Genomic DNA, 24,662 nt, shown 5'->3' with positions numbered 1-24,662 from the left:
CTAAAGGTGGGCTGTGTCATACTTTATTTCTCTCATCTTTTTTTTAAAAAAGGAACATGACTAGAACATACAAAAGGGATCAAATAAATGGAGCAGATTTGGTCAACCAGGGGGATATGAAAGTTCATACATAATAAGAGCAGGTTTACTTTGTTAATGCTCACAGAATTTCTTAACATGTCATTAATAAGACCTCCACCTCCTCATAGAAACACAGAAGTTTAATTTTCTTACTACACAGATAGACATGGTGCAATTCTTCTGCAGGAAGGGTACTTTTGTAAATGTATGGTTATTTAGTAAAGGACTTAAATTATTCCTCCCACTGCTGTCACTGACTGACAAAAACAATTGCTTTATTACATGATCAGTCTTGATCTATTCACAGCATATTACAGTGGCTTTAACACTGCAAGATGAACAGCATTGGTGGGATGTAAATGAGTACATTACTCAAGTTTTGTACTTAAGTACAGAGTCAGGGTACTTATACTTTACTTGAGTATTTCCATTTTATGCAACTTTATACTTCTGCTCAACTACATCTCAGAGGTAACTATTGTCTACTGCACCACATTTGTCTGACATCTTTAGTTACTCTTCAGAGTGTAAGTTTTCCTGTCCAGTGAGAGCCATCTATCTCCAGATGTGTTGATTTTGAGTCTTTGTGATTCACTGAAGGATGAAGTGTCCCCTTATGTGTTGAGAACATTCTCCTACTTCCTTCTTAAGCTAAATAAAGTATTTAAAACTCTTCTTGAATTAGCTGGAAAATGCATCATCATGAAGCAGAAAACAGGGCAACTCGATGAAAAGTTGACGTTTCAGAGATACATGGTTCTCACAGGACAGTGATGCTACAAACATACGATGATATAAAAGAATATGATGCATTGCTATAGATTAAATTACCCGACAGTATGTAAAGGAGTCAACATGAGAACAACATAAAGCATCTGCAGCAGTACTTACTTACTTAAGTAGGGTTTTGAAGTGGTGTTTTACTTGTAGTGGAGTGGTATTAGTAATTTTACTTAAGTAAGGGATCTAAATATTTCCACCACTGTTGAACAGTGTAATTGGTTGTTGTGGATAGCAGAGAAAAGATGGATAAAGCATAAACAATGTGGATCACCCATGTTAGACCACCAAGTGTAGTGCCGTTTCTAAGCATGTGGTGGCAGCAGAGAGTAAATTTGAGTGTCGCATCTGCCGAATATTTGAAGGACGAAGAAGAAAACAGCCAATCAGAAACCAGGGCTCCATATTGAACCGATGTTTTGATCCCAACCGCTGCTCTTTTTCAACAGTTTACTTTAAGTTTGCTTTTTGTCACAACTCGAGTAATAAGACACTTAAATCTGTCCTCACACGGTAACAATGAAGCTAACGGACATTAAAAAGCTCAAAGTAGCGGAGCTGCGGTCCAGACTGAAAGAACTGGGGTTGGACAGTAAGGGTCTGAAGGCTGAGCTGCTGGGCAGGCTGTGGTCCGCGTTAGAGGCTGAGCAAAACGGGAAAGACGGTGATGATGAAGAGGTGAAACTACAAAGTGACAGCTCACTGACACCTTCAATAGCGACGGAGACAGTGGAGGTCTGTGCTCCACCCTCTTCACCTCCAACACGAGACGGTGTTACTGAGCAATGTAAACCGGACTGTACCCGAGAGTACACAGACACCTCCACACAGACTGACCCCGGTCTGACAACACTACAACACAGCTCTGAGTTTGTTTCAACACTACAACAGGTTTCTGAGTGTGTTTCAGAGACTGTACCAGTGTACCAAGAGGAGGAGGGAGAGGGTATAGTGCAGCAGGGAGGTGCAGAGGATCCTGGAGAGGACAGGAGGGCTGTGTCATCAGAGGAGATGGGCAGAGGAAGAGCTTTCTACGAGTTCAAAGAGGAGATACGATACAAGAGGTAGTAGTTTAGTTAGTGGTGTTGCAAAGAGACATTTAGCTTCAGATTCATTCACACTTAAAGGAGGAATAACGCCCATTTTCAAAACTCATACATGTTATTCCTGTGGTCTAAGACAGTCAAAAAGTGTAGTAAACAATAAAATCTGGAGCTGCTCCAGGGACAGTTAATTGAAAAAGATGTTATAAATTACTGATAGCATCCATAGAGATTTTCTTAAGTGTAACAGTATGATAAGTATAATATAGTAAAGCTCATTTGGGTATAAAATGAAAACAAACAAAGTCAGTCTCCCATTAATTGTCTATGGAGCAGCTCCAGACTTTATACCCTATGACAGGCATGTCAAAGTCTGGCTCGAGGGCCAATTGTGGCCTGTGCATTTTCATTTTAAATGCCAAAAATAATAATAATAATTTCAAAATATACTATGTTTATGTGGCCTGCCATGCAGTATTGGTCAGTCAATCAAGATCACTTTTAATTTATTTCTGTTCACCTTACAGTGGCAGCATTATCATACAGTTTGCACTACAGACTGTATGATAATGCTGCCACTTAGTTCCTCCTGCAGAGGTCCTACTAAGCGAATGTCTACAAACTTTGTAGACATTATTTCGCTTAGTAGGAACTACACAGGGGGAACTAATGTGTTATCATAAACAGATGGTTAACAAGCAAACCACAAACAGTTACCTTACAGCGCACATTTCCTGCCAGTGAGAAAAAATGGCCACAGCAAAGACGTGTAAACTCAACAGCATGGGCCCCAACTTGAACTGAAGAACAGTAGAGAGTTGAAAACGTTTCACTGAAAGTTGAAACAGTTGTTTGTCTCATTTTTATGACTTTCTTTTAAAAAAAACCATATGATGTGAGAAGGAGCTGGCCCTGGCCCTCAGGTCCAGTGCCCAGTGACGTCACAAATTTGAGACTTAATTCTCTGGTTTCTGGCTTTGAGACAGAGGTTCGCTCATGTTCATAAATATGATTGAACTTTCCTAGACCATTAGGATAACATATTGGAATTCTAACTTTAAGTGGTGTTCCCCTTTAAAGTACACTTTAAGAGTACTAATAAACCTAAAGTAGGCCTATATGTTAGGAATAAACATTTATAACAGGTGGTAGACTGTTAGTCAAGTGTTTTCATCAGTTTTATGTGGGGCAGAAGTAGAAAGTACAATTTGGAGTAGAGCTGCAATGATTAATTGATTAATTTTCAACCATTAAATTAATCACCAACTAAATTGATAATTGATAAATCGGTAGTCAAAATTCTTTGATGCCAGCTTCTTAAATGTGCATATTTTCTGGTTTCTCGACTCCTCTATGCAAGTAAATTGATTATCTTTGGATGTGGACAAAACAAGTCATTTTAGGACGTCATCTGAGACTTTGGCATAAGCACGGATTGAAGTTTTTCACCATTTTCTGACATTTGAGAGACCAAAAAATTTATTGATTTATCGAGAAAATAATATACAGATTATTCAACAATGAAAATAATCCCCAATTGCAGCCCTAATGTTGCGGTACTTGTACTGTACTATTTTATAAACGTTTTTGTTGGAAATACTAAATAAATTAATACTAAATAAAAGCATAAGTATAAAATTGTAAGTCTCTCATTTTTATGTTGAGATGGCCTCACAGGGGGACCCTACCCACCAGACAAGTACAACAAAACATTGTCTCTGTATAGAAAATATCATTTGTACTAGTTGTTATTGTAACGTGTATGAAAATTGAAAGTGTAAAAAGTTAAAGAGAGAAAAATAAGAATCCTTTAAGCATAGTCTTATCATTTCTAACTTCACAAAAGATGTAACATCTCTAAGCCGCAGGAAAATAGATGAAGCCTCAGGAAACTTCAATAGAAGTAAAGTGCTTGCTAAAAGAGAGATAAAAACCAATATGTCTGACTGTGAAGAATGAAATTATGAAAAATCAAGAGACCCTAAATATTGCTATGGCAAATGTTTATATCAGTTCTCAGACCTTTTGTCAAGATCATAAATCACATAATCACAGAATTTACATAGTCTAGAACAAAAGAAAAACAGGTGACTGAGGCTACAAGAGGAAGCTCTTTAATGGAGAGGGTTTTATTAAGCAGCATGCGTCTCTATCTCTTCTGAACCAGAGCCAAATCACCAGAACCTCCAGTGGACAGAGTGGAGGCAGAAGAGGAAGATGAAGATAAAGTCAGACTCAATCCATGTAAGTCTTTGGACAACACGCATCACCTCTCTGTAGAAACAAACCTCATGTAGTTACAGTGTTTTAAACTATGATTGGTTAATTCTGTCACAAGTCATGAGAGCAGTGCAGAAGCATTTTTGTATCCCTGTTGTTCCTTGTTGTTGCACAGATGACAGTCACCTCCACTTTGAGGTGGGTCCTGATGGTGCATGTGGCCAGCCACGGTTCTGGGCTCGGTTCCCCTTGCTGTGGTCAGGCTGCAGGCTCACCCACGGGGTGCTGCAGGGCAGGGTGGGCTTTGAAGTGAGGCTGGAGAGGACGTTGTTGACTACACAGCTGGAGGGACAAGATGATCATCATGGTCTGAGAGTCGGCTGGTCTTTGGCCGATGCCTCTCTGCTGCTGGGTGAGGATTAGATTCATTTTAGGAGAAGTGATCAGAACAGAAGCACCTTCTCTGGAGATGTGTTCAGTCCTGTTACGATCATTGTCGTCTTTCTCCCTCTGGCTCTCTGTCTGTCTCATACCAGGTGAAGATGAATTTTCTTTTGCATATGATGGACGCGGTAAAAAAGTCTCAGGTGGGAAGGAGGAAGAGTTTGGAGAACCGTTCTCAGAGGGGGATATCATTGGCTGTTATGCTGTGAGTGATATGTTATCTTCAATTCTTCCTCTTATCACAGTCATTGAAACTGTTGAATCTTAACTTTTTCATTTCTTTTTATAATCCCAACTGTGTGCTTGTGTTTGCACATCTACAGTCTTTCTCCACAGACGGTGCTGTTCAGCTCTCTTTCTATAAGAATGGTCGTTTCATGGGTGAAGCTTTTTCACTGAGCTCCTCCGGTTGTGCTTTGTTCCCTCACGTCCTCTGTAAGAGCTGCTCAGTCAGAATCCTCCTGGACCCCACAGCTCACAATTCTCCCTGGTACCCCGGCCCTCCAGGGTTTACACCGCTGGCAGCTCTTCCTGCGGGGCAGAGGGTGCGCACAACATCGCCTCCTACCTCCAGAGCACAGTGTGAGGTGAGAGTCAGCAGCTGGGTTTCCTTCCAGAGTATTGGAATGTGTGTGATGGAAAAGCTGAATTTGCCTGGTAATGGTAATATGCTAATTTGGTTATTTTCAGACTGAATATAAAAGTAGCTGTTACATTTTAATCTGTATGTTTTTCCCTCCAGGTGTTGTTGATGGTTGGTCTTCCTGGTTCTGGGAAGAGTCACTGGGCCAGGACTCAGATGAAGAAGCATCCTGAGAAACAGTACAGGCTGCTGGGCACAGAGGAGCTGCTCGCATGTATGATTGTCAGTCAAACCTCCAGTCTCCACTCTCATGTTTTATTTTCACATTCAAAGATGATGTTCAGTTTTCTGACCAACTGATCCAAAATGTTCAACCTGTGTGTGTGTGTGCGCAGAGTGGTGGACAGAGGGACAGCCGGCTGCAGCAGGCCTCTCAGTGTCTCACTGATTTGATTAAGATTGCTGCTCAGAGTCCTGGCAACTATATCCTCGACCAGGTAACACATCAATTTTTAGCTAATATTTAAGCCTTCTGTTTAGCAAAGCCTAAGGCTCACAGCTTACTTCAAGTTTATGTTTATGTAGCTAACATTAGCTAGAGGCTTGAATCATAGCGTGTCATCTCAAAAGGCTTTAGGCTTTAGGCTGAAACATGCTGGGGTGTTACAGCACTTGGATGTTTTATTCCACCTCCTCTCTGCCATGTCCTCTTTGTCATTTCTCTGTTTCCAGTGCAACATCCTCTTCTCTGCACGGCGTTACAAGCTGCAGCTGTTCACAGGCTTCAGGCGCCAGGTGGTGGTGGTCTTCCCCTCAGCGGACGTGTGGAAAAGACGATTGTCCCAGCACCAAACCAGTGACGGGGAGCAGATCCCTGAGACTGCCCTGCTCAAACTCCAAGGTCAGACATGTGCACATTTTACAGGAAGTATAACATGTAATGATTGATAAGAGGAAACCTTAGTGCTCTGAGGCACTTGCACATAAATTCTGTCATGCCTCTACAACTTAAACTTCCCTTCTTGTCTCCAGTGAGCTACACTCTTCCAGAGCAGCAGAGCGACGTGCTGGAGGAGCTGCAGTATGTCGAGCTGCCTCAGGAACAGGCACAGATGCTCCTACAGGAGTTTAAAGATGAGGCTCGCAGACTGCTGCCCCCGGTCCCCAAACAGGAGAAGAAGAAACCCAGACTACACAAGAAAAGACCCTACCCTTACGGCCCTCCACCCTCACATAGGATCCAGTGGAGTGGACATAACGGTCAGAAAGAGAACTGATGGGCAGCATGTCGGAAGACTTGATGTTTTAAGATGTTAGTTGATTTCTTTTTGGTCTTTGTAGGATGGAGCGACACAAGATTCAACGTGCAGCCATGGAGGCAGCAGCCAAGATATGTGAGTGTTATGCGGCTGTTAAGTCTCACACAACAAACCTCATTGTGACATTATTAGGGCTTTAGCTTTGTCCTTATCTTAAATGCACTTTAAGGTTAAAAGGTTTGTGTTCAACAAAATCGCCTGGGGCTGTATTCATAAAGCCTCCTAGTATGAAGAGTTGCTCTTAATGACAACTCTCTATAAAGTTCCTAAAAATATAACTCTGGTAGGTATTTTTAGGAGGCTAAAATATGTTTTGTTGCTGACCCCTCCACAGCAATAAATTGACTAGCTCTCATGTCGTACTTCAGCCTGCTTCTCCGAACTGGGCTGTGCTGACTGACATCTACTGTATGTAAAAGACTGACTATGGATGAGTACGCTATACAACCCAGGGTGTCTGCAGGTCCCTAAAAGGTCTTAAAATGTCTTAAATTCAATTTTATAAATGTCTTAAATGTCATTAAATAGACTTAAATTTGAATTTGTTAGGTCTTAATTGCCACAAAAAAATTCTAATAAATATCTAATTTCAAGGATTTTTATATTATATTTTTATATTATTTTATATATATATATTTTTTTTTTTTTTGGTCAAAATGAGTCAAGCTCCTCTCTGAAAGTACACATCACTGATGGTATAAAAACTTGCACTTTATACTTGCATTTACCTGTTAGCAACTCTCGTCTAATAACCATATACCTTAAAGCTATCTCTGCACCGGACCAAATATATTTTCTTATTTTTATACTTACCTTCAATGCTTGAAAAAGAAAAGGATGATTTGTCCAAAAATCAGTCTTAAATTTGATTTTTAAAAAAGACTATGAAAAGGTCTTAAAAAGCATGGAATTTAGGTATTTGACACCTGTAGACACCCTGCAACCCTATTTCAAAAAGACCAGACTATCCCTTTAAGACTAGATCCTGGTAAAGTTGATATAAGTTATTCACAAAGCATCTCAGCCCTGAAGAGAGCTCTCAAGGTGAAAAACTGTTAGGAGTGGGAAGGAGGACTCTCAAGAGGCTGAAGAGGTTCTTAAGCAGAGAAATAATGATGGTAAGACAAGTATTCTCCAAACGCTGGATGACAGTGAGTAAATAAAATGCTTCAGATTCGATGGTGCAGGGATGATGTTTGTGGTCGATCTTATTAGAGATGCAATCACACTAACACTGTGACACAGGAAATGACAGCGATCACAACACTAAGATATTTGGTAACTAGAAAAAATGCAACAGTGCAGCAGTGATGACTTGAGTCTGTCTCAACCTTCCATCAGCAGAGTGATTGCACTAACAATTACAGCACATTCAGTCTCATACAGGCCTCTCTCACAGAGAAGGCACAGGTGTTACTAATAATGCTAATGATGACTGTTCTATTCAGGTGCTCCAGTGAGAGTGACAGTGAACAAGTATGCCAGTCAGGGCTTTTGATGTGTCACACACAATTCCCACGCTTGAATGGCGACAAATAGGTTCCCCGTAAATGTTAATTAATTAAAATTACTTTTTTTTTTAGCTAGTTTGCCTCTTTATCAGGCCCAGTTGAATACTGCAATAATAATGTGTGCTTATTATCACAAAATCCCACGGCACACCTGAATTGGCATCACAGCACACCAGTGTGCTACAGCGCACCATTTGAGAACCACTGGTTTAATCAATATACCAGTGGGGAGGACATGAGATCAGTTTGTGATGTTGGCAGAGAAACTGCTCACTCATCTGAGGCTATAATTAGGTCAGAAGAAAAATAAATTATAGATGTATTGTCGGACCAATTCTCACTGCTGTCTCAATCTAACACACTAATAATCTTAATTACCATTTCCTCTTCATTATACACCAACTGTGTTTGGGATGAACCTGAGCTTGTTTCGACAGAGCTGTCACATCCACATTCAGCACTTGTCTGCTTTTTAAACCGCTCACAGATCATAACTAACACAGCTACAGCCACGTAGCCAGAGTAAGCCAAACCTCATTGTCCTTTTGTGTCATTTACATTTCAGTGGAGTGTGCCTTATCAGGACCAGGGCTACTACTACAGAGACGTCGGTTACAGCGGATACGAAGGTTACTGCTGAAGAAACATGGAGGAAGAAGAAAGAGATGCCGCTGCACTGTGTTTGTTTACAAGGACAATCATTCTAATGATGTCTTAAAAAAAAAAGATAATTACATCAGCAAGTGATATAATAGACTAGAGACTAGGGCTGGACGATTAATCGAATTTTAATCATGATTTCAATTTTGGCTTCTCATGATCGTAAAAACATAATCGAAGAAAAGCGATTAATGCGCCGCACGGCGTGTATGTAAGTTCCTGTGCTGGAAAAGCACCGTGAATGCGCCTGTGTTACGTGCAGCAGCAGCAAGCGTGTGACGTGTGTGGATCAATACTATGTGGAGCGAGCGATTAAGAACATGGCAGAAAGGCAGCCTTTGGTTGAGGAGAAAGGTAGGACAACTTCAGTCATCTGGAAACATTTTGGCTTCAAGTTGACGGACGTCGAGGAAAAAGAAATTGTTTGCAATGTTTGTCACGCTGTGGTGTCCGCCCCCCAAGGCAACACCACCAACTTATAATCGTGTTTATTAATCGCGATTTCAATATCAATCAAAAATAATCGTGATTACTATTTTTGCCATAATCGTCCAGCCCTACTAGAGACAGAGAATTACAGACCACAGGATGTGTTGCACTTGCTGCTTTGACGAATCAAAGAAAATCAGAGTTGTAGTATTTAATAATTTTAACCAGGTCACTTTGAGGGTTTTTATTCTAAAAAATATTTTTAAATTTTAAACATGTTTTTACTGCACAGTGTACAAATAATGAAAAATACAGTGTTTTGCACAGTGTTAACACCAGTATTGGTCAGGGAGTGATTACAGTAAATGAAAAGGTTTCTTTGTGTATTTTTGATCATCTGGACACATCTCCTGATGCGACCAGCTGAGTGTCGTGTCCTCGCTCTCCGTCAGGCTTCACTGTCTGATACAGCAGCACGGCTCCTTTAGCTGAAGGACACAGCTCCGACCACAGAGGGCTGTTCCTGTCCAGCTGCAACACCTCCTACAAATGTCAGGGACAACAAAATGCAGACTTGTGTATCAACATCGTGTTATGATCACTGTGCTTTCTTTCTAATGCAACTGTCAAAACAAGGAAGCTCATTCATGAGTTGCTGTTCAGACAATATGTAGCTTAGGGCTGGGCAATAAATTGATACTGTAAGTGTTGTTTTTTCCTGGTTTTAAAGGCTGCATTACAGTAAGGTGATGTAAATTTCTAAACTTAACAGACTGTTGTAGCTTTTGTATTAATTCCCTTTACCCATTTAGTCAGTATATCCACATTACTGATAATTATTATTATTTATTATTTTCTCCATATTGGTGCAGCCCTTCTGTAACTTTAGATTACTCACTGTTCTGCTGAGGAACACGATATCTGTGGACTCATGGGCCTCTGCTCCTCCTTTCCAGTACAACTTTCTGACCTCATCAGATGTCAACGAGCAACTAAGGACACACCGAAAACAGACTCTTCATTAGGGCTGTCCACTATTTTCCCAAATCATTTTTCAATTAGATTTCACAACATAGTGAAAAATGCCCTGTGTAGTTTCTGAGAGCTCAGGGTTACATCTTCAAATGGTACATTTCCTCCGACCAACAGTCCAGAAATCAAAAGGTATTTGGTTTATTATCATGTGTAGCAGTGTTCCTCAAACCTCTCCTGTAGTAACTCTTGTCCTGCATGTCTTAGATCTCTCCCTGCTCCAAAAGAGATGATTTAAATTATCAGCTAATTATCAAGCAGCTTTAGGAGTGCATAACAAGTTGATCATTTGATGCAGGACAAGAAATACTCCAGGAGAAGTTTGGGAAACGTTTATGTGTGACACAGAAAAGCACCAAATTCTCACATTTAAGAAGCATGAAACCAGTTAAGGTTTGGCTTTTTTTGCTTAAAAAATTACTAAAAGGTGATATATACTACATTATAAACTCTACACTCTGCCTCTCTCTCCACTATTAGATTCCAGTGGGAGGATGATGTGGCTCCTAAAATCACAGATCTCAATTGGCAGTCTTCAAAGAATTCACTCCTCAATTTGTGCCAGACACGGCCTCCTACAGTTCAAGGTCTTGCACCGCCTTCATCTATCCAAAGAAAAGTTAGCCAAGATTTATCCAGGGTCACATTCCTTATGCAACAGGTGTAGAACAGTAACATGATCCCTCATTCATTCTCATTTTCTGTAGTTTTTGGAGTCAAATGTACCCCTTCCCCACTAATTGCAATTTCAGAGTAGTTGCAGAGAACATACCTCTTCCTAGACGCTACATAAATGCTGTTGCCTTTGCCTCCTTAATTGCTCGATGCCTTATACTTACTAAGTGGAAGCAGAAGGTGTCTCCCACACATGTCCAGTGGGCTGGTGATCTTATGTGTTTTCTACACTTGGAGAAAAAGGGTGCATGCTGGGTGGCTCTACACGTACATTTTACAGGACATGGCAACCATTTCTGACAGATATGAAAACACTAAACTGAGATTTTTCAAAATTGATTCTTCCTTAGAGCAAACGACAATGTAGGCTGGCTGTAGACAACTGTGACTGATGTATAAATATATTTGTATGATTGCGTGTGTGTACTTATGTTTACATTTTGGCTTATGTATGATTGAAGTGTGTATCTCACCATGTATACAGTATGTATAGTGTTGTTTTAGATTTTATTTAAGTCTTATACAACCTTTTTTTCCCCATTCCCAGTGGGGGTACTATAGTACTGTATAATTGAGTATTACTTGAGTATTTCCATTTATGCTACTCTTTACTTCTGCTCCACTTCATTTTAATTGTTAAATTAAACTGTTAATTGCAAAAAAAATCATCAAAATAGGTGCCAATTCATTTTGTGCCAGTTGATTAACTGACTAATTGTTGCAGCTCTACTCTACACTATATCTTTATAAAAAGTGATTCAAGACAAACTCCCTTCATATCAAACCAAAACTGAATGAGTACCTGACGTAGAACTCAGCACTTGGTCTCCCGGCGCTGGTGTGATTCAGAGCGACACCCATCAGGACCGGCTCTCCGAGGGAGCTCAGGGGAATATTCACCTGCAGACGAACAGAGGGAAGACGGTGTGATGTCACAGTGACATTCAGGATTGGTTGAAGCTGGGCAACAAGCAGAGCCGCAGCAGCATTAGGAGTGAATGACAGGAGCTCCAGATCTCAATCCATCTTTACTCTCGTTATGACCCACTGAGTTTGTGGAGGACAAGGGACATGACCACAGGATCATCAGCAGGATGAACCTGGTCGACCTGTCCAAGACTCGTATCCTGCAGGCCCTGAGTAGTGACTGGAAACAGCTGCATACAACCAGCCACTGCACATGCAAGGCAGTGACTCCTCATACTAAATAGATCCTTTGGGCACAAGTGTAAGTAATCTTAAATCATACCTATGACGTAACTGTGTAATTCAACGTCACCTCAACATGAAATAACAAGTCTACAGTGGACACTTCTCTCACCTCGTCTCTGATCTCGGCGCACACAGACGAAAACAGCTCCGAGACGACGAGCCTCTGCTGCATCATGTCCACACTGATCTGCTCCTCACACACTGCGTGGCCCAGACGCTCACACACCACCTGAGGAGGTGCAGCGACAGTTCAATAAAACATGACGCATATTTGAATGACACTTCATTTTCTTTATTGACCTCACCTTTGGCTCTGGGTGACCTCCGGGGATGTCCAGGAGCCCCCCTGCCTCCGCCACCCTCTGGCTCCTCCTGATGAACACCACCTGACTGTCGTCCGTACACAGGATGCCACCTACACCCAGAGGCTGAGCCAGCAGCACCAGAGGATCACTGAACTCCTCCTCCCCTCGCTGACGAAGCTCTGCCACTTGACATGACCAGTTTGTTCCCAGGTAGTCCTTATAGCATGTGAGGCCTAGTCTCAGAGTGAGGAGCGGAGTGGTGTTTTGATCATCTGTGTTTTTGGAAGAGGGTTCAGCTGTGATGCTCTCACTGACACGGTCTACACTTTCTGTCTTCACAGGTCCGTTTCTGTCCAAACTGCTCTGAGCAGCGTCATGCAGACCATCAGTGATACACAGATCCTCCTTCACTGTTTGTCTGCTGTGTTGTAACTCTCCCTCCTGCTCCTCTGCACAGTCTGAGAAGGAGATGAGGGTTGGCTGAGAGCATGAAGGGTGTTTAGGAGGAACAGAGGGTGACGAGGCCAAGCAGAAAGAGTGCAGTCTGAATTTGGACCCATTGAAAAGCCACGGCTCCTTGGACACCCGCTCTGTCCACACCTCATCTATCAGACGCTCTAGAGCCGGATCTGTCTGCCTGTTGAATCTGAGGAGGGACAGGAAGCAAACAAACTCTTCAGATTACTACGGTTACAGTTTGCACAGTGTCAAACTACTGCATTAAAGGATAAGGCTGGTGTTATTCTATATTTTCTTATCATCAAATCTCATAAAAATCCCTTCCTACCATGTCATGTCATTCTTTAAAGTTCCTCTGTGGGCATTCACCCCTAAAAACTCATCTCTGTTCCCGTCATGCCTTAACATGGCTGAGATCTAACTCTACACCTTTGCCCCATTTTGTATGCGTGCATCTACCTGCTCACCTTTACCTCTGCTTATCAAACACACAAACATCTGCTTGTGAATGAGCCTTCAGCTTGCCAACGTGATCAAACAGCTGATTGTGTGTTGTTAATGTTAAATGAACCTTAACCCTGATCGCCAGCTCTGACAAGCTGAAGTGAAAGTTAGTCAACCTGCAAAATGCTGACACATAGCCACACCTCCTTCTCATGTCATACTCTGCTGAGCTGCGAGGGAGGAGCATATCCCTTAAATGTAGGGGAAAAGTTTGCTGGTGGGAGCAGACTTTGGAATACATTAGAGCGATCAAAGTTTATTGTGGCACTAATCTTTGATGAGATACCAATGCCACAGAGGAAAGAAAAATACCAGCAATCACCTGCTGGCTGCTCTCATTCAGTTGTTATAGCAAAATGTATTGTACTCCGTATTTAGGGTTTCGACTGTAATTGTAATATTGAATAACTGTTGCGTCTGTATGGGCCACGTGGTGGAGGTAGGCATACATGTCACTGTCGTTGCATAAAGTAAGTTTAGAAAATAACATCACTTTACTGTAATGCAGCCTTTAAAACGGGAAAAGACAACACTCAGATGCCAAAATCTAAGACATATCACGGTATTGATATGATATGGATATATTGCCCAGCCCTACGTGTAGCGTATATAACACCACATGGACATGCTAACAAGGTAATAACTTGATTTTCACTTGAGGGGTTTTTAAAAATAAAGCCCAATATCTATGTAAGTTTTGTGCCATTGTTTTGTTAAGTAGAAAGGTCTTATGTGATATTTACACATTCCAGAGGCCTGATTAATGATCCTACCTTTCAGAGAGCTCCACTTGTACTTGAGACTCCAGCAGCCCCCTCCAGGCTGCACAGTGCAGCAGCAGAGACACCTCAGAGTCCATCATCTCTCACTGTGGATTCTCATTGACGTCTCTTCACTCACACGGCTGCAGCTCTGTGAGGGTTTTTAACTGTTAATATTTCTACTGAGGAAACAAAATGAAAGAAAAAAGAGGCTGTAAACATGTTGTAAAGAGCTGAATCTGGCAAACCATCTAAATGCAGTAAATAACTGTGTCCTGGTCAGGAAGTATGTCCACTCCTTATACACAAACAGACACGCCATGAACACACAGTCAGGGGCAGCACAGATCATTTGGTTCATTTCTAACAAGCCTGCAGTTATTTAAGCGTTGAATTTAATTACAAGTGTAAGTTTTATCAGTGAAATCAAATAACTCCTGAAATGTTTAACAGTGTAACATTTGTTGAATAAATATATTTTCTTCTCAAGTGATTAAGGAAAGCAAATATGAAGAAGTTAAAGTGCAGTCACATTTTGAGCCTTCTTGTGTATAACAAAGTACTCCCCCACAAACTCACAGTCCACCCACACAAGTGTTTCCACGTCATCTGTTAGACTCTTGTCAGAACTAGCTGTACTTTACTGACATCTCCTCCACTCTCCTGCTTGTTATAATAATAAATAATAATGTTAATAACGCCTTTCAAAGCACTCAAGGACACTTTACAAGCCACAGTAAAAAAAAAGCAGCAATGTAGGCCTATCCATAGATCATAAATAAATATTAGGTATGAAATCATCATCATAAAGTCATCATCTGTGCAGGTCACCATATCATCTGTAATGATGCATCAACTCACACCTTTATCAGTGTGATTTGTATATGCATGTAACTCCCAGGATAGCTCCTGAAATAACTGAGTGATTGGAAACACCTTTAAAAGTAACTGTGTCTGTGTAGGTGTCAGGACACTAGCCCAGGCATTGATAAACAGCTGATAACTGCGAGCTGGAGATGTGAAAGGAGCCAAAAATGAGACAAAAATCATATTTTTCCGTCTGCACAGCATTGTACAGTTTGTTATGGATCACATATGTGGCTACATTAATGTTATTCTTCGTTGGATTTACTCGATGTTGTGAACTGTTCCGACTGAAACCTGACAACTTCAGAGATGAACTAACTTACTTTTATTTCATCCTGCAGCTGAGAACACACAGAGAGACCACAGACTGAGTGCCAGTCAGTCTCACATGTTAAACCATAACGCCGCCAGTATTTAGTACCGTGTAAAGGTTACTGCAGAGGCCTGAACATGTGTTAAATCTGAGTAAAACATTGTAGTTGATTAGTCTTACCTTCCGAGGTGGAAGCTTCTGTAGAGTAGGTTCTTCCTCGTTTTTGAACAGACGGCGAAATTTGTTCATTATCACCACCCAGTGGCCAAGCGTTGGAACTACATGTATGTGTGACATCATCAGAAATATTTTACTGACTGCTGGTAGTTGTTTTTTTAATATAAAACATGTGATATTATACGTTGTGTAGCATTAAAAATGTATAGATAATATAGATAAATCCTTTATTTCACCTCTGCAGGTGAACACGGCAACAGAAGGGTTAAAATCCTGGCAAAACAAACACGTGCAGGGGGCGGGGTTGTGTTGTGTCAAGATCCCGGGAATCAACAGTAACTTCCGGTCATAATCAAACTTAAAATACTGGGCACTTTGTTACAAGTTACAAACAGTAATCAGTGTTGGGTAGTAACTAGTTACAGTAATTAAATTGCAAAATAAATGTAAAAGTCATCAGATACAGTTACTGAAAAAAAAGTTAATTGAATTACAGTTAATAATCAGAATGTTGGTGTGTACAAAGGGGTTATATCTAAATATATTCTTTGTAGTAAAATGTTATATGTAGAATACGACATTCCTTCTTTTGCTTTGCATCTTTTTCACTGTTCTTTTGGCATAGCCTAAATCTGACATTTTTAGTTTCACTGCCCAGTTTAAAACATCTATCAGAGAAGTAATCGAAAAGTAATCAAATGTCATAGGTTACACACTTTGATGAAGTAATTACAATAGTTGTACAACGTATTACATTGTAACAGGGTAACTAGTAATCTGTAATGCATTACCTCTCAAAAGCAACCTTCCCAACGGTGACTGTAATACAAATAAAGTACAAGTGCAGCTATTGTTTATGCGCATAGATAAATACTAGAATAGAATTTATGTTAATCTTTTAGCACTTCCGGTTCTCTCGTCTAAAAGTCAATACGTTTTTTGAATGGGATTTTGGTGAAATGCCTCAAATAAGGTCTGTGGTTAACAAAAGCGGTTTTCAGGTTTTGTTCTACGACATAAAACACGTCAGTAAATACCCTACTTGTGAATTTTGAAGCTTTTACGTGTCGTAAAAAGGCGGTTGCTAACAAGTTGCTCAATACGACTACAAACCCTGTCGGGGACAGTAAACGTCATCACCCCCGAATAGGTGAGAGTGCTGGCAGTCCGCCATTACAGCTTCTTATTTAGCTTAAACAGTCCGATTTCCCCATTATACAATGTTTTTAAAATAAAGCGGCCGAAATCAGTTGAAAGCTTAGTGGCGGTGACGTCAAGAGTCATGCGACCGTGGAGTAGTCATGTAGTCCGTTAAAGCCTAACGTTAGCTTTTTACTTCTGGCGATCGCATTTAAGCTTCAAATGCGGTATGAAAGGTGTTCATATGTGAAGATTATCTCGCTGAACAAAACCTGTAAGTATCATAAACTTGTGTTAGCCACAGAGCTTATTTTCTGACATAATCCAAAACGCAATGCAAAAATCACATTCACTTTCTCTTCCGGGAACCAGCGCGATGCTAAACTTCCGGGTTTTGACGTCAGCCCTGGCACACTCTATAGGCCATAGCAATAAATAAATAGTAGTAGTAATATTAAGTAGAAGAATAACATTCATTATTTGTTTTGTTGTCTGGTCTAATGAATATTATATTTAAAAAAACAAACAAAAACAAAAAAAACAGTACAATATGTCCTTACTCTTTATATGACACATGGTCGCCCAAAAACCCTTTGAAGTGGTAGGGGGAAAAAACAACAAAAAACAAACAAAAAAAGAAAAGAAAGAGAAAACGGGGCCTTTATTTTGAAGGGCCAATCTCCAGTCTTCCGGTTTTATTGTAGCTAGCATGATGCAGTTGAGTTTATGCAACGGGCCCACAGTACTGGTACTGTTATGAAACGGATTCCCGCTGGTATGTCACTTTTCTTTGTTTAAAGTCTGCCTTTCCACTCGCTCCAGTTTTGTAACACTGTTTAACTTTTGTGCTTCTTTTATTACACAACACAGCTAGCTAAGTTAGCTCATCATTAGCATGCTAACAGTAGCACAGAATAGCTGCCAGGCACTTGAAGCTAACTCCCGGCTAGCGTTAGCTCTGCTGTTCAGGTAGCAGAACAAAGTGTACCCACTGGAAACTAATTGTTACTGTATGTTAGTTATTTGACAGTTCATTTCACAATGATAAACGTGCACACAGCTGCTGTCTGCAGCTGATGAAAGTAATCAAAGTAGATATTTGTAATTCAAAGTATAAAACTAACTTCTATTGTAACATTATTGGATCAACACACCCCCAAGCACAAAGCTGCACGGTGACAAAGTAAATGACACGTTGTGTTTATTGTTTCAGCTGATAATAAGACCGCTGCAACTGTTGTTTGTTCAGTGGTAAAGTCCTAAATTAAAGATAAATCCCTCACCTTGTCTCATGTTGTTGTTCTTAGTCACATCACGTGTAAACAGACAAGAGAAAAGTTGCTGTCAGCATTATTTTCAATGGAAACACACTGAAAGGTAAAGACAGGAAAACTGTCTAACAGCAAGTTAATAACTATTTCTACCAGCAGAGTATTATAATATCTTTATTTTACACTCTATTTAATCAATATGTTTTCAAGCTTAATGCTTGCATTGACATGGGATACAACACTTACTCAGGACTATGATCTTTCAATGACTAATGCAGTACGTTACATGTCAGGGTCATTTCTTTCAAGTATGTCACACATTGCTCAAATGGTTATCCTAAAATTTAAAGTCAGATAGTCTATGAAATTAGGAAAATAAATCACTGACAACTGAAATCCAGTTGTCCATGGTTGGGGACATCGTGTTCCATAGTTGTTCAAGTTATGATTTTGTTTTTAGCTGTCAAAATTGTTACAACAGACATTCATGATGTGATATGAGCCTTCCATAATGTAACAAAAGAACAATCAACTGATATTCCTTATAAGTTGTTGCCAATCTCCTATCAGTACAATGTAATTAAACAAGTACAGAAAATTAAAAAAAAAAAAATCATCTGCCATGTTTAAAGCACACTGCTTCCAACTCCTTTGTATGAATGTAAACTTCAGCGGTATAAAACACCAGATTATGTTCCTCCTACAGAACATTAATAAGATGTATTTATGCAAAGTGCAACATAAATATATTTAAAATGCTGTCAGGCTGGGGTCTGTTTACTTAATAGTTTATATTTTGGTTTTAAATATCTTCCTGCTTCCCCAGTAAGACTCTTTGTCTCACTGTTAATGTCACCATCTGCTTTAATCGCACAGGTCGTCTGTGTGGAACCTCAAAAACTTTCCATCATGCAACTGGAGGCTCAGCTACGTTTATGTCAGAGTTGTCTTTGGTGCTGCAAGAGCGGTCTGCGTCTGCTCTCACAGAGCTATGCACACAGGTAGACTCTGCATATATATGTGTGTGTGTGTGTGTGTGTGTTTTAGAATGATTAAAAACAACTTGGTGATTGTGTTTCGGTATTATGCTTTATACTTTATACAGGTCTTAATGTGTGTTTAGTTTTGACTTCTTTGCTTTCTCACCACAGAAAAGCTGTGAACTACTACGACCTCCTTGGAGTCAAATCTGATGCATCCTTGGACGAAATTAAAAATGCATTTTTCAACAAATCTAAGAAGGTAGAGTCCTAATTTTTTTAACAAGTTGTGCATTTAGACAAAATGTCCGGCCACAGGAGGGCAGCCTTTCACAGCATGGTTTCCACTTTTCAACTGTTCCCACAGTGAGCGTCCTGACTGTTTGTTTTCATGTTGTGGCTCCTAGTATAAATAAGGATGTGCATGTGTATTTACCTTATGGTTTTGGCATAACTGAGGGATGAGAAAACTCCCCCCTTTTAGAGGAAAAAGCACAGTCACAAGTGCAAACCGCACATGTTCGTGCATTTGTTAAACAGATAAAGTAAGAACATTTTTGTGTGATAATGCATGTTTATATTAGCACACATGTCCACACATTAGTATACATGCTCAGATTAGCACATGCCTGCACCAGAATATGTCTTGATTCATAGGCTGGTTTGGTCAGTAGACCTCATTACTGAAACTGACTCACTCATCCTACAGTTACACCCAGACAGTGACCCATCCAACCCAGCGCTGCACAGCCAATTTGTGGAGCTGAACGAGGCCTACCGAGTGCTGAGCAAAGAGCTGAGCAGGAAGGAATATGACTTCAAAATCCGACCTCCATACAGCGGGGGCCAGGCCTTCAGATCTACCTCCAGTCACACCACCTACAGAGCCAGGTGAAGATACAGACAATCTGTCAAGTTTGTACTTGTTTAAGTGTTACATAACTTGACCTTCCTCCTCACTCTTTAACCCTACTAATGTGGGATAGGCAGACATTGGCTTATGTTCTTCTGCGGCAAGAAGACATGTAGCTTTAACAATGGACTTGTGGGTTAGTGTTTTGCTATAGCACTCTCATTAGTCATGCTGTTCTTGTAAAGACTAAACAACTAAAAGCTCAGGTGCTCTGTACTTTGCCATAGAAGGAACACTAACCCTGCATTTATTTATCAGAAATGTTCATTTATTTGATGGAGGTGCTGCATAGTTTGATATTTCAAGGTTTGTTCAAGTTTTGCACAAGTCTAGAAACTGTTCTTTTGACATTGTTTCTGCCAGAGGCCAGTCTTCAAGCAAATTGTGTTGTCCTATTTTTTGAGAAAAGACTAGGGCTGTCTTCTTTCTGCTATGGGCTCACATTATGGAGTCCTTGCGAGTAAGTCTCGCTCTCTCTGCAACTGTGCAGAAATATCAGGTTTAAACAGAATGAATAGACATACAAAAAAAGCTCAGCATTCAAATATTGATTTAGAATGCAAATGTCAATGTTATGAATAAAGCTTTAAATCTTTTTAAACTATTTGGTACAGTCCAAGAAAAGACAGACAATCACTGAGTTTACTGTCTTGTCCTTCACAAACTGATTGAAAATGTACTACTTAATAGTCCCTTAGACTCGCCCCATTAACGCGTTAGTTAAGACTGTATCAAACATTTGTACCAGATGTCCAACCTCCCGTTTTTTAAGTCACCAATCATATTTCTTCTTCAACTTCTTTACCACCAGTACGGAGGCCCAGAACAACTTTCGTTATTGGGAGCAGTTTCATCGAGCACAGGAGATGCCGGCAGAGGAGTGGCAGAAGAGACGGAAGAGGAACTTCCGCCTGGTTTGCTACTGCGTCGTCACGATGGTGCTCAGCATCGGAGCCCACTTAGTCTTCTTTAGGTACAAAACAGGCACACGATGAAGACACTTTGAAAAGTTGAATATTACAAAAGTAGAAATAACTTCCCTCACTGCGCTGAGTTTTCTTTGCTGCCCACTCACATCCAGATGAATGGGACTGTTTGTGGACACAACCGTGCCATGTGGTGTCGACACAACCTTGTTGCAGGATTTGTTTTCACAAACTGATTGTGTGTCACTTCTATTTGTGGAGATTCACCTCTCTGTGGTCTGTAGAGCTGTATAACAGCTGTACAAACTCATAAAGGCAACTGAGCATACAGAGAGCCCGCTGAGTGACACGTTTTCTAGGTTAAGCAAAGTTTTTCTGCAAACGGCTTAACTCGAGTGTTTCTTGACTCTTTTAGGAAACTTGAACAAGTTCACAATAACTTCATGGATGAGAAAGATCGAATCATCACAGAAATTTACAATGAATCCAAAGAGAGAGCCAGGTGAGTGCACAAACTTCTTTTTGATGACACATTTGAGTGGTAGCAGTTATTTTGTTTGGGTTCTGTGATGCTTGAATAAAGAGCTGAGTGTGAATTTTTCTTCTCTGCTGTTTTTCAGGGTCAACGGTTTTAAGAAGCAGACAGAAATCCTGCGGCAGAAACATGCTGAGTTTGTAGAGAAGTTCAAAATCCGCAACGATGGAGAGGACAAGTAGGAGAGTCTCCAACTGTGCTCAGTAATGATGGAGTTTGAGCTGCCAGCAGGTCGAAGGTGGACGCAAGACTGATTGTGGTACCTGTTTTAGGATTTTAAAGTTTTTTTTATTTAAACGAAACAGATTGATGCACCCGTGTTTGTTCTCAGCTGTGATCCTGAGGACTTGAAGACACAGAACGCGGGTGTGATGTTGGGTTTCATCTGGTCATACATGTGTGTCTTCATTACCGTGCTAAACTGCACATCAGACTGGACTGATCTGTTGAACCATTTGTACTTAGTGTGGATTATTTGAAGTGATGTGATGGTCAAAAGGATCCAGCTTCAGCTCAAACCTCTCTGAGCCACAAAGAAAACTGTATAAGCTGCTTCTAATTAGGGCTGGGTATTATTTAAAAAATTGTCACCAGATGCCATAGGTGTGTGTGCCTGGGTCCAGACTGGTCATCTGGCATTGCGACATGAAAGAGCAGCTTCTCTGTTAAAATGAAAACCTACTAGTGAGTATCACAGAGGGAATCAATTAGCCAGTCAGCACCACGGGTGGTACGAACGCCATTGTCAAGTGTTATCAAGCGATGTGCCAGAACCAAAGAGGAGTAATAATAACAATGGTGAGTGCTATAGACAAGATAGATGCTGCTATTGAGGATGCTTTTAGTCGTCATAACTTCTCAACATTGCCCAGTGTCGTAGTTTGTGTTACTTTGCTTAGCTCCAATCTTAAAAGCCCGGCAAAACAGTGTGTGGACTTAAAGTGACGTTAGATTCAGGCAGCCACATTGCTCTCTAGTGATTGGTTAGGGAAAATTGAATTCTCCTCCCTCACAGAAATTAATTAGAGAGGTGGCAATGTCACACTAAAGATGGAAACAGACTGTTACAAGTTGACAATTCTGTCCGATATCAGGCGACAGACATGTAGTATAGCCCTACTTTTGAATGTTGTGGTGGCACCTCAGCACACTGAACTGCCAACTCTGTCAAACACACCACACTCAACTTCATACTGAACTGTACTTAAAATGAAGAACGCTCCAGGTGTTTGGCTGCAAGGAAATCCATACGAGTAGTCACTTTTTTTTAGATCTATGTACATAAAGGATCAAATTCAGGTATTGTTTGATCAGAGAAGTTTTGATACTACTTGGCAACGGCTTGTTTCAGGGTACCAATACCCAGCCCTGATCCAGATGAACTCACAGGAACCTGTTATTTATTGTCCCCTGACTCATTGCTGTTAGTGGTACACAGCATACAGGGCTCACAAATAAAAGCAAATCAATGCCAGATGAGTTGAGTCAGGTCAAGACAGGACTGACTAACTGATTGATTAAAATCATATCTTGGGCTGAACACTAATGTTCTCTTAGGTTTGATGAGACTGTTGGGGGATGATTGAGGAGGGTGAAGTAAATAAAATTGAATTGAAATTGAAGTATGACTGTGCAAAGTCGAAAGTTTCGGCAATAAGTGGTTGAAACAAAGTGATTGAAAAATGCGACTATGCCTCTTCAGTAATCACAGGTATGGATCTTGGGACATCACTGTCAAACTCCTCATTGTTCCCTCTGTTGACCTTCTGTGTTACTGTAAAAATGCAACATCATGCATAATAAATGGACCTCCATTTGTTAGAAATAGAGTCAGAGAAGAAGAAGATCAATATTATGGCTTGAAAAAAGTGACACTGAGTAATTTATTTAGACTATGAGACTATGAAAATGTTCACATTGAATGAATGGAAAGAAGTTCACTGGTTATTTCAACATTTACCACTTTGCCTCTCATTTTTTAGATTTTAGAGATTTTTGATGTCATTCTGTTTTTGACTGCCTTACCTATTCCCTGAGGGGATGTCAGAGGGAAATGATTAAAAGATCAACGTTTTCTCATCAATCATTACTTTTCCTTTTTGTTTGTCTCTCATTCATGTATGTGTTGGTCCTGGATTTGTAATACAGAACAGACTACAGACACTGCATGATTTTTCTTACTTCCAACCAATGAATTTAAGATTACTTTGGACAATGGTAGATGGACTTGCACTTGTATAGCACCCTCTAGACTTGCGAACACTCAAAGCACTTTAACACTACATATCACATTCATCCATTCACACACTGGTGGCCGACGCTACCATACAATGTGTCACCTGCTGCTCAGTTGAACATTCACACTTAGCCATTGGGTGCAATTTGCAATTCAGCATTTTGCTCAACAACATGTAGGGTGGAGGAGCCAGGGATCGAGTTGCCGATCTACCGATCACAGGATGACCTGCACTACCTCCTGAGCCACAGGCGGTCTAGTAAAAGTTATTGAACCACATCAGAGAAATCTTTCAAAAGTTAAATTTAATTCTACTCATTGGCTGAGACGTCCAGATGCCTTTTAATGAGCAACCACACAGAAGAGTCAGCACTGTTGGATAATTAGATAATTATTGATCTGCCCTGGCTGAGAATTTACAAGTTCATTTTCCATTATCTCAATGAAAGTGAATTTTAACTGCTCTCCTAACCCTCTAACCTCACATTCAGAGCTGCAGATGTAATGTGATTAACTGAGAACTGACTGTACAGATACAGTACACGGCATGTTTATTTGCATATTTATACTCACATGAAAGCTCTATTTCATTTTGGTTATAAAACAGTTCATCTGCACATCCTGGGTATGCGACATCTGTTTACTTGTGACATCATGGAAAAGAGGCTTTGTTTCTGGTTGTTTCTTAAAGAATATTTGCACTACTGAACTTATGAAATCCCAAAACTACTGTGTGAACTGAAGAGAAGCGATATCGCTCTTTACATTCTCTTGTGTTCTTGTCACCAGTGGCCCCTGTGTGGAGACTTCAGCTGGAGATAAGGTTTCCCTGCATAGCTTACAGACACCCTCACCCTCATGTGGCGTGTGAGTGCCCTGTCATAACCCAAACACACTATAATGACTGAGATTCTGGTGTTGGCATGCCTCCACACACACACACACACACACACACACACAAAAGAAAACCAGCTATGAATGCAGCTTATCTTCAGTTTAATGAGCTGCAGAGGAAAAGTGTGTCAGATCATGCTCTGAAATAATGCTGTGTATCTGACATCCCCTCTGATGTATTATTTGGAGAATAATAGACAGTGATATGGAGCGGAAGATTAAATAATTAATAGTCTGTAATTGTCATTCAAAAAGGGAAACTAGAAGAATGACAGGATGGATTCAAGACCCTTGTTAGCCTGTTAGCACATTAAGAACACAACACAATGTTGAAAGGATTAATATTTGACAGTTACAAACCATTTCTGTTGAGGAGATCAATGGTTAAAAGA

At 40.5% G+C, this 24,662-nt stretch overlaps 3 protein-coding genes across 7 annotated transcripts; 2 read left to right on the top strand and 1 right to left on the bottom strand.

Annotated features, from left to right (window-relative positions):
* The first annotated feature begins 1,250 nt into the window (after positions 1 to 1,250).
* si:ch211-107m4.1 (heterogeneous nuclear ribonucleoprotein U-like protein 2) lies at positions 1,251 to 9,164 on the top strand. Its single transcript, XM_050041981.1, has 11 exons — positions 1,251 to 1,925; positions 4,072 to 4,148; positions 4,300 to 4,536; positions 4,661 to 4,773; positions 4,892 to 5,155; positions 5,311 to 5,433; positions 5,547 to 5,648; positions 5,884 to 6,052; positions 6,184 to 6,411; positions 6,493 to 6,545; positions 8,547 to 9,164. Exons 1-11 carry the CDS (start codon positions 1,381 to 1,383, stop codon positions 8,619 to 8,621), a joined length of 1,986 nt encoding a protein of 661 aa, XP_049897938.1. The 5' UTR covers positions 1,251 to 1,380; the 3' UTR covers positions 8,622 to 9,164.
* nudt22 (nudix (nucleoside diphosphate linked moiety X)-type motif 22) lies at positions 8,698 to 15,460 on the bottom strand. Of its 4 annotated transcripts, none has more exons than XM_050041982.1 (7): positions 15,379 to 15,459; positions 14,031 to 14,200; positions 12,295 to 12,940; positions 12,099 to 12,218; positions 11,580 to 11,677; positions 9,969 to 10,062; positions 8,698 to 9,613 (listed from the first exon to the last, which is right to left on the bottom strand). In XM_050041982.1, exons 2-7 carry the CDS (start codon positions 14,117 to 14,119, stop codon positions 9,464 to 9,466), a joined length of 1,197 nt encoding a protein of 398 aa, XP_049897939.1. In that variant the 5' UTR covers positions 14,120 to 14,200; positions 15,379 to 15,459; the 3' UTR covers positions 8,698 to 9,463. The 4 variants fall into 4 exon arrangements, with proteins under 4 accessions (XP_049897939.1, XP_049897941.1, XP_049897940.1 ...); XM_050041984.1 differs by having other exon boundaries at positions 14,031 to 14,197; positions 15,379 to 15,407; XM_050041983.1 differs by lacking the exon at positions 15,379 to 15,459 and adding an exon at positions 15,209 to 15,342.
* Positions 15,461 to 16,352: 892 nt separating this feature from the next.
* dnajc4 (DnaJ (Hsp40) homolog, subfamily C, member 4) lies at positions 16,353 to 23,223 on the top strand. Of its 2 annotated transcripts, none has more exons than XM_050041987.1 (7): positions 16,353 to 16,789; positions 18,663 to 18,787; positions 18,938 to 19,028; positions 19,476 to 19,657; positions 20,491 to 20,652; positions 21,021 to 21,107; positions 21,226 to 23,223. In XM_050041987.1, the coding sequence occupies exons 2-7, from the start codon at positions 18,696 to 18,698 to the stop codon at positions 21,320 to 21,322; spliced, it is 711 nt and encodes a 236-aa protein (XP_049897944.1). In that variant the 5' UTR covers positions 16,353 to 16,789; positions 18,663 to 18,695; the 3' UTR covers positions 21,323 to 23,223. The 2 variants fall into 2 exon arrangements, with proteins under 2 accessions (XP_049897944.1, XP_049897943.1); XM_050041986.1 differs by lacking the exon at positions 16,353 to 16,789 and adding an exon at positions 17,180 to 17,290.
* Positions 23,224 to 24,662: the final 1,439 nt, after the last annotated feature.

Source organism: Epinephelus moara, chromosome 4 (assembly GCF_006386435.1).
Source record: "Epinephelus moara isolate mb chromosome 4, YSFRI_EMoa_1.0, whole genome shotgun sequence".
Lineage (NCBI taxonomy): Eukaryota > Metazoa > Chordata > Actinopteri > Perciformes > Serranidae > Epinephelus > Epinephelus moara.
Note: the sequence above shows the minus strand (reverse complement) of the source record. Positions and strands in the feature narration are given on the sequence as shown.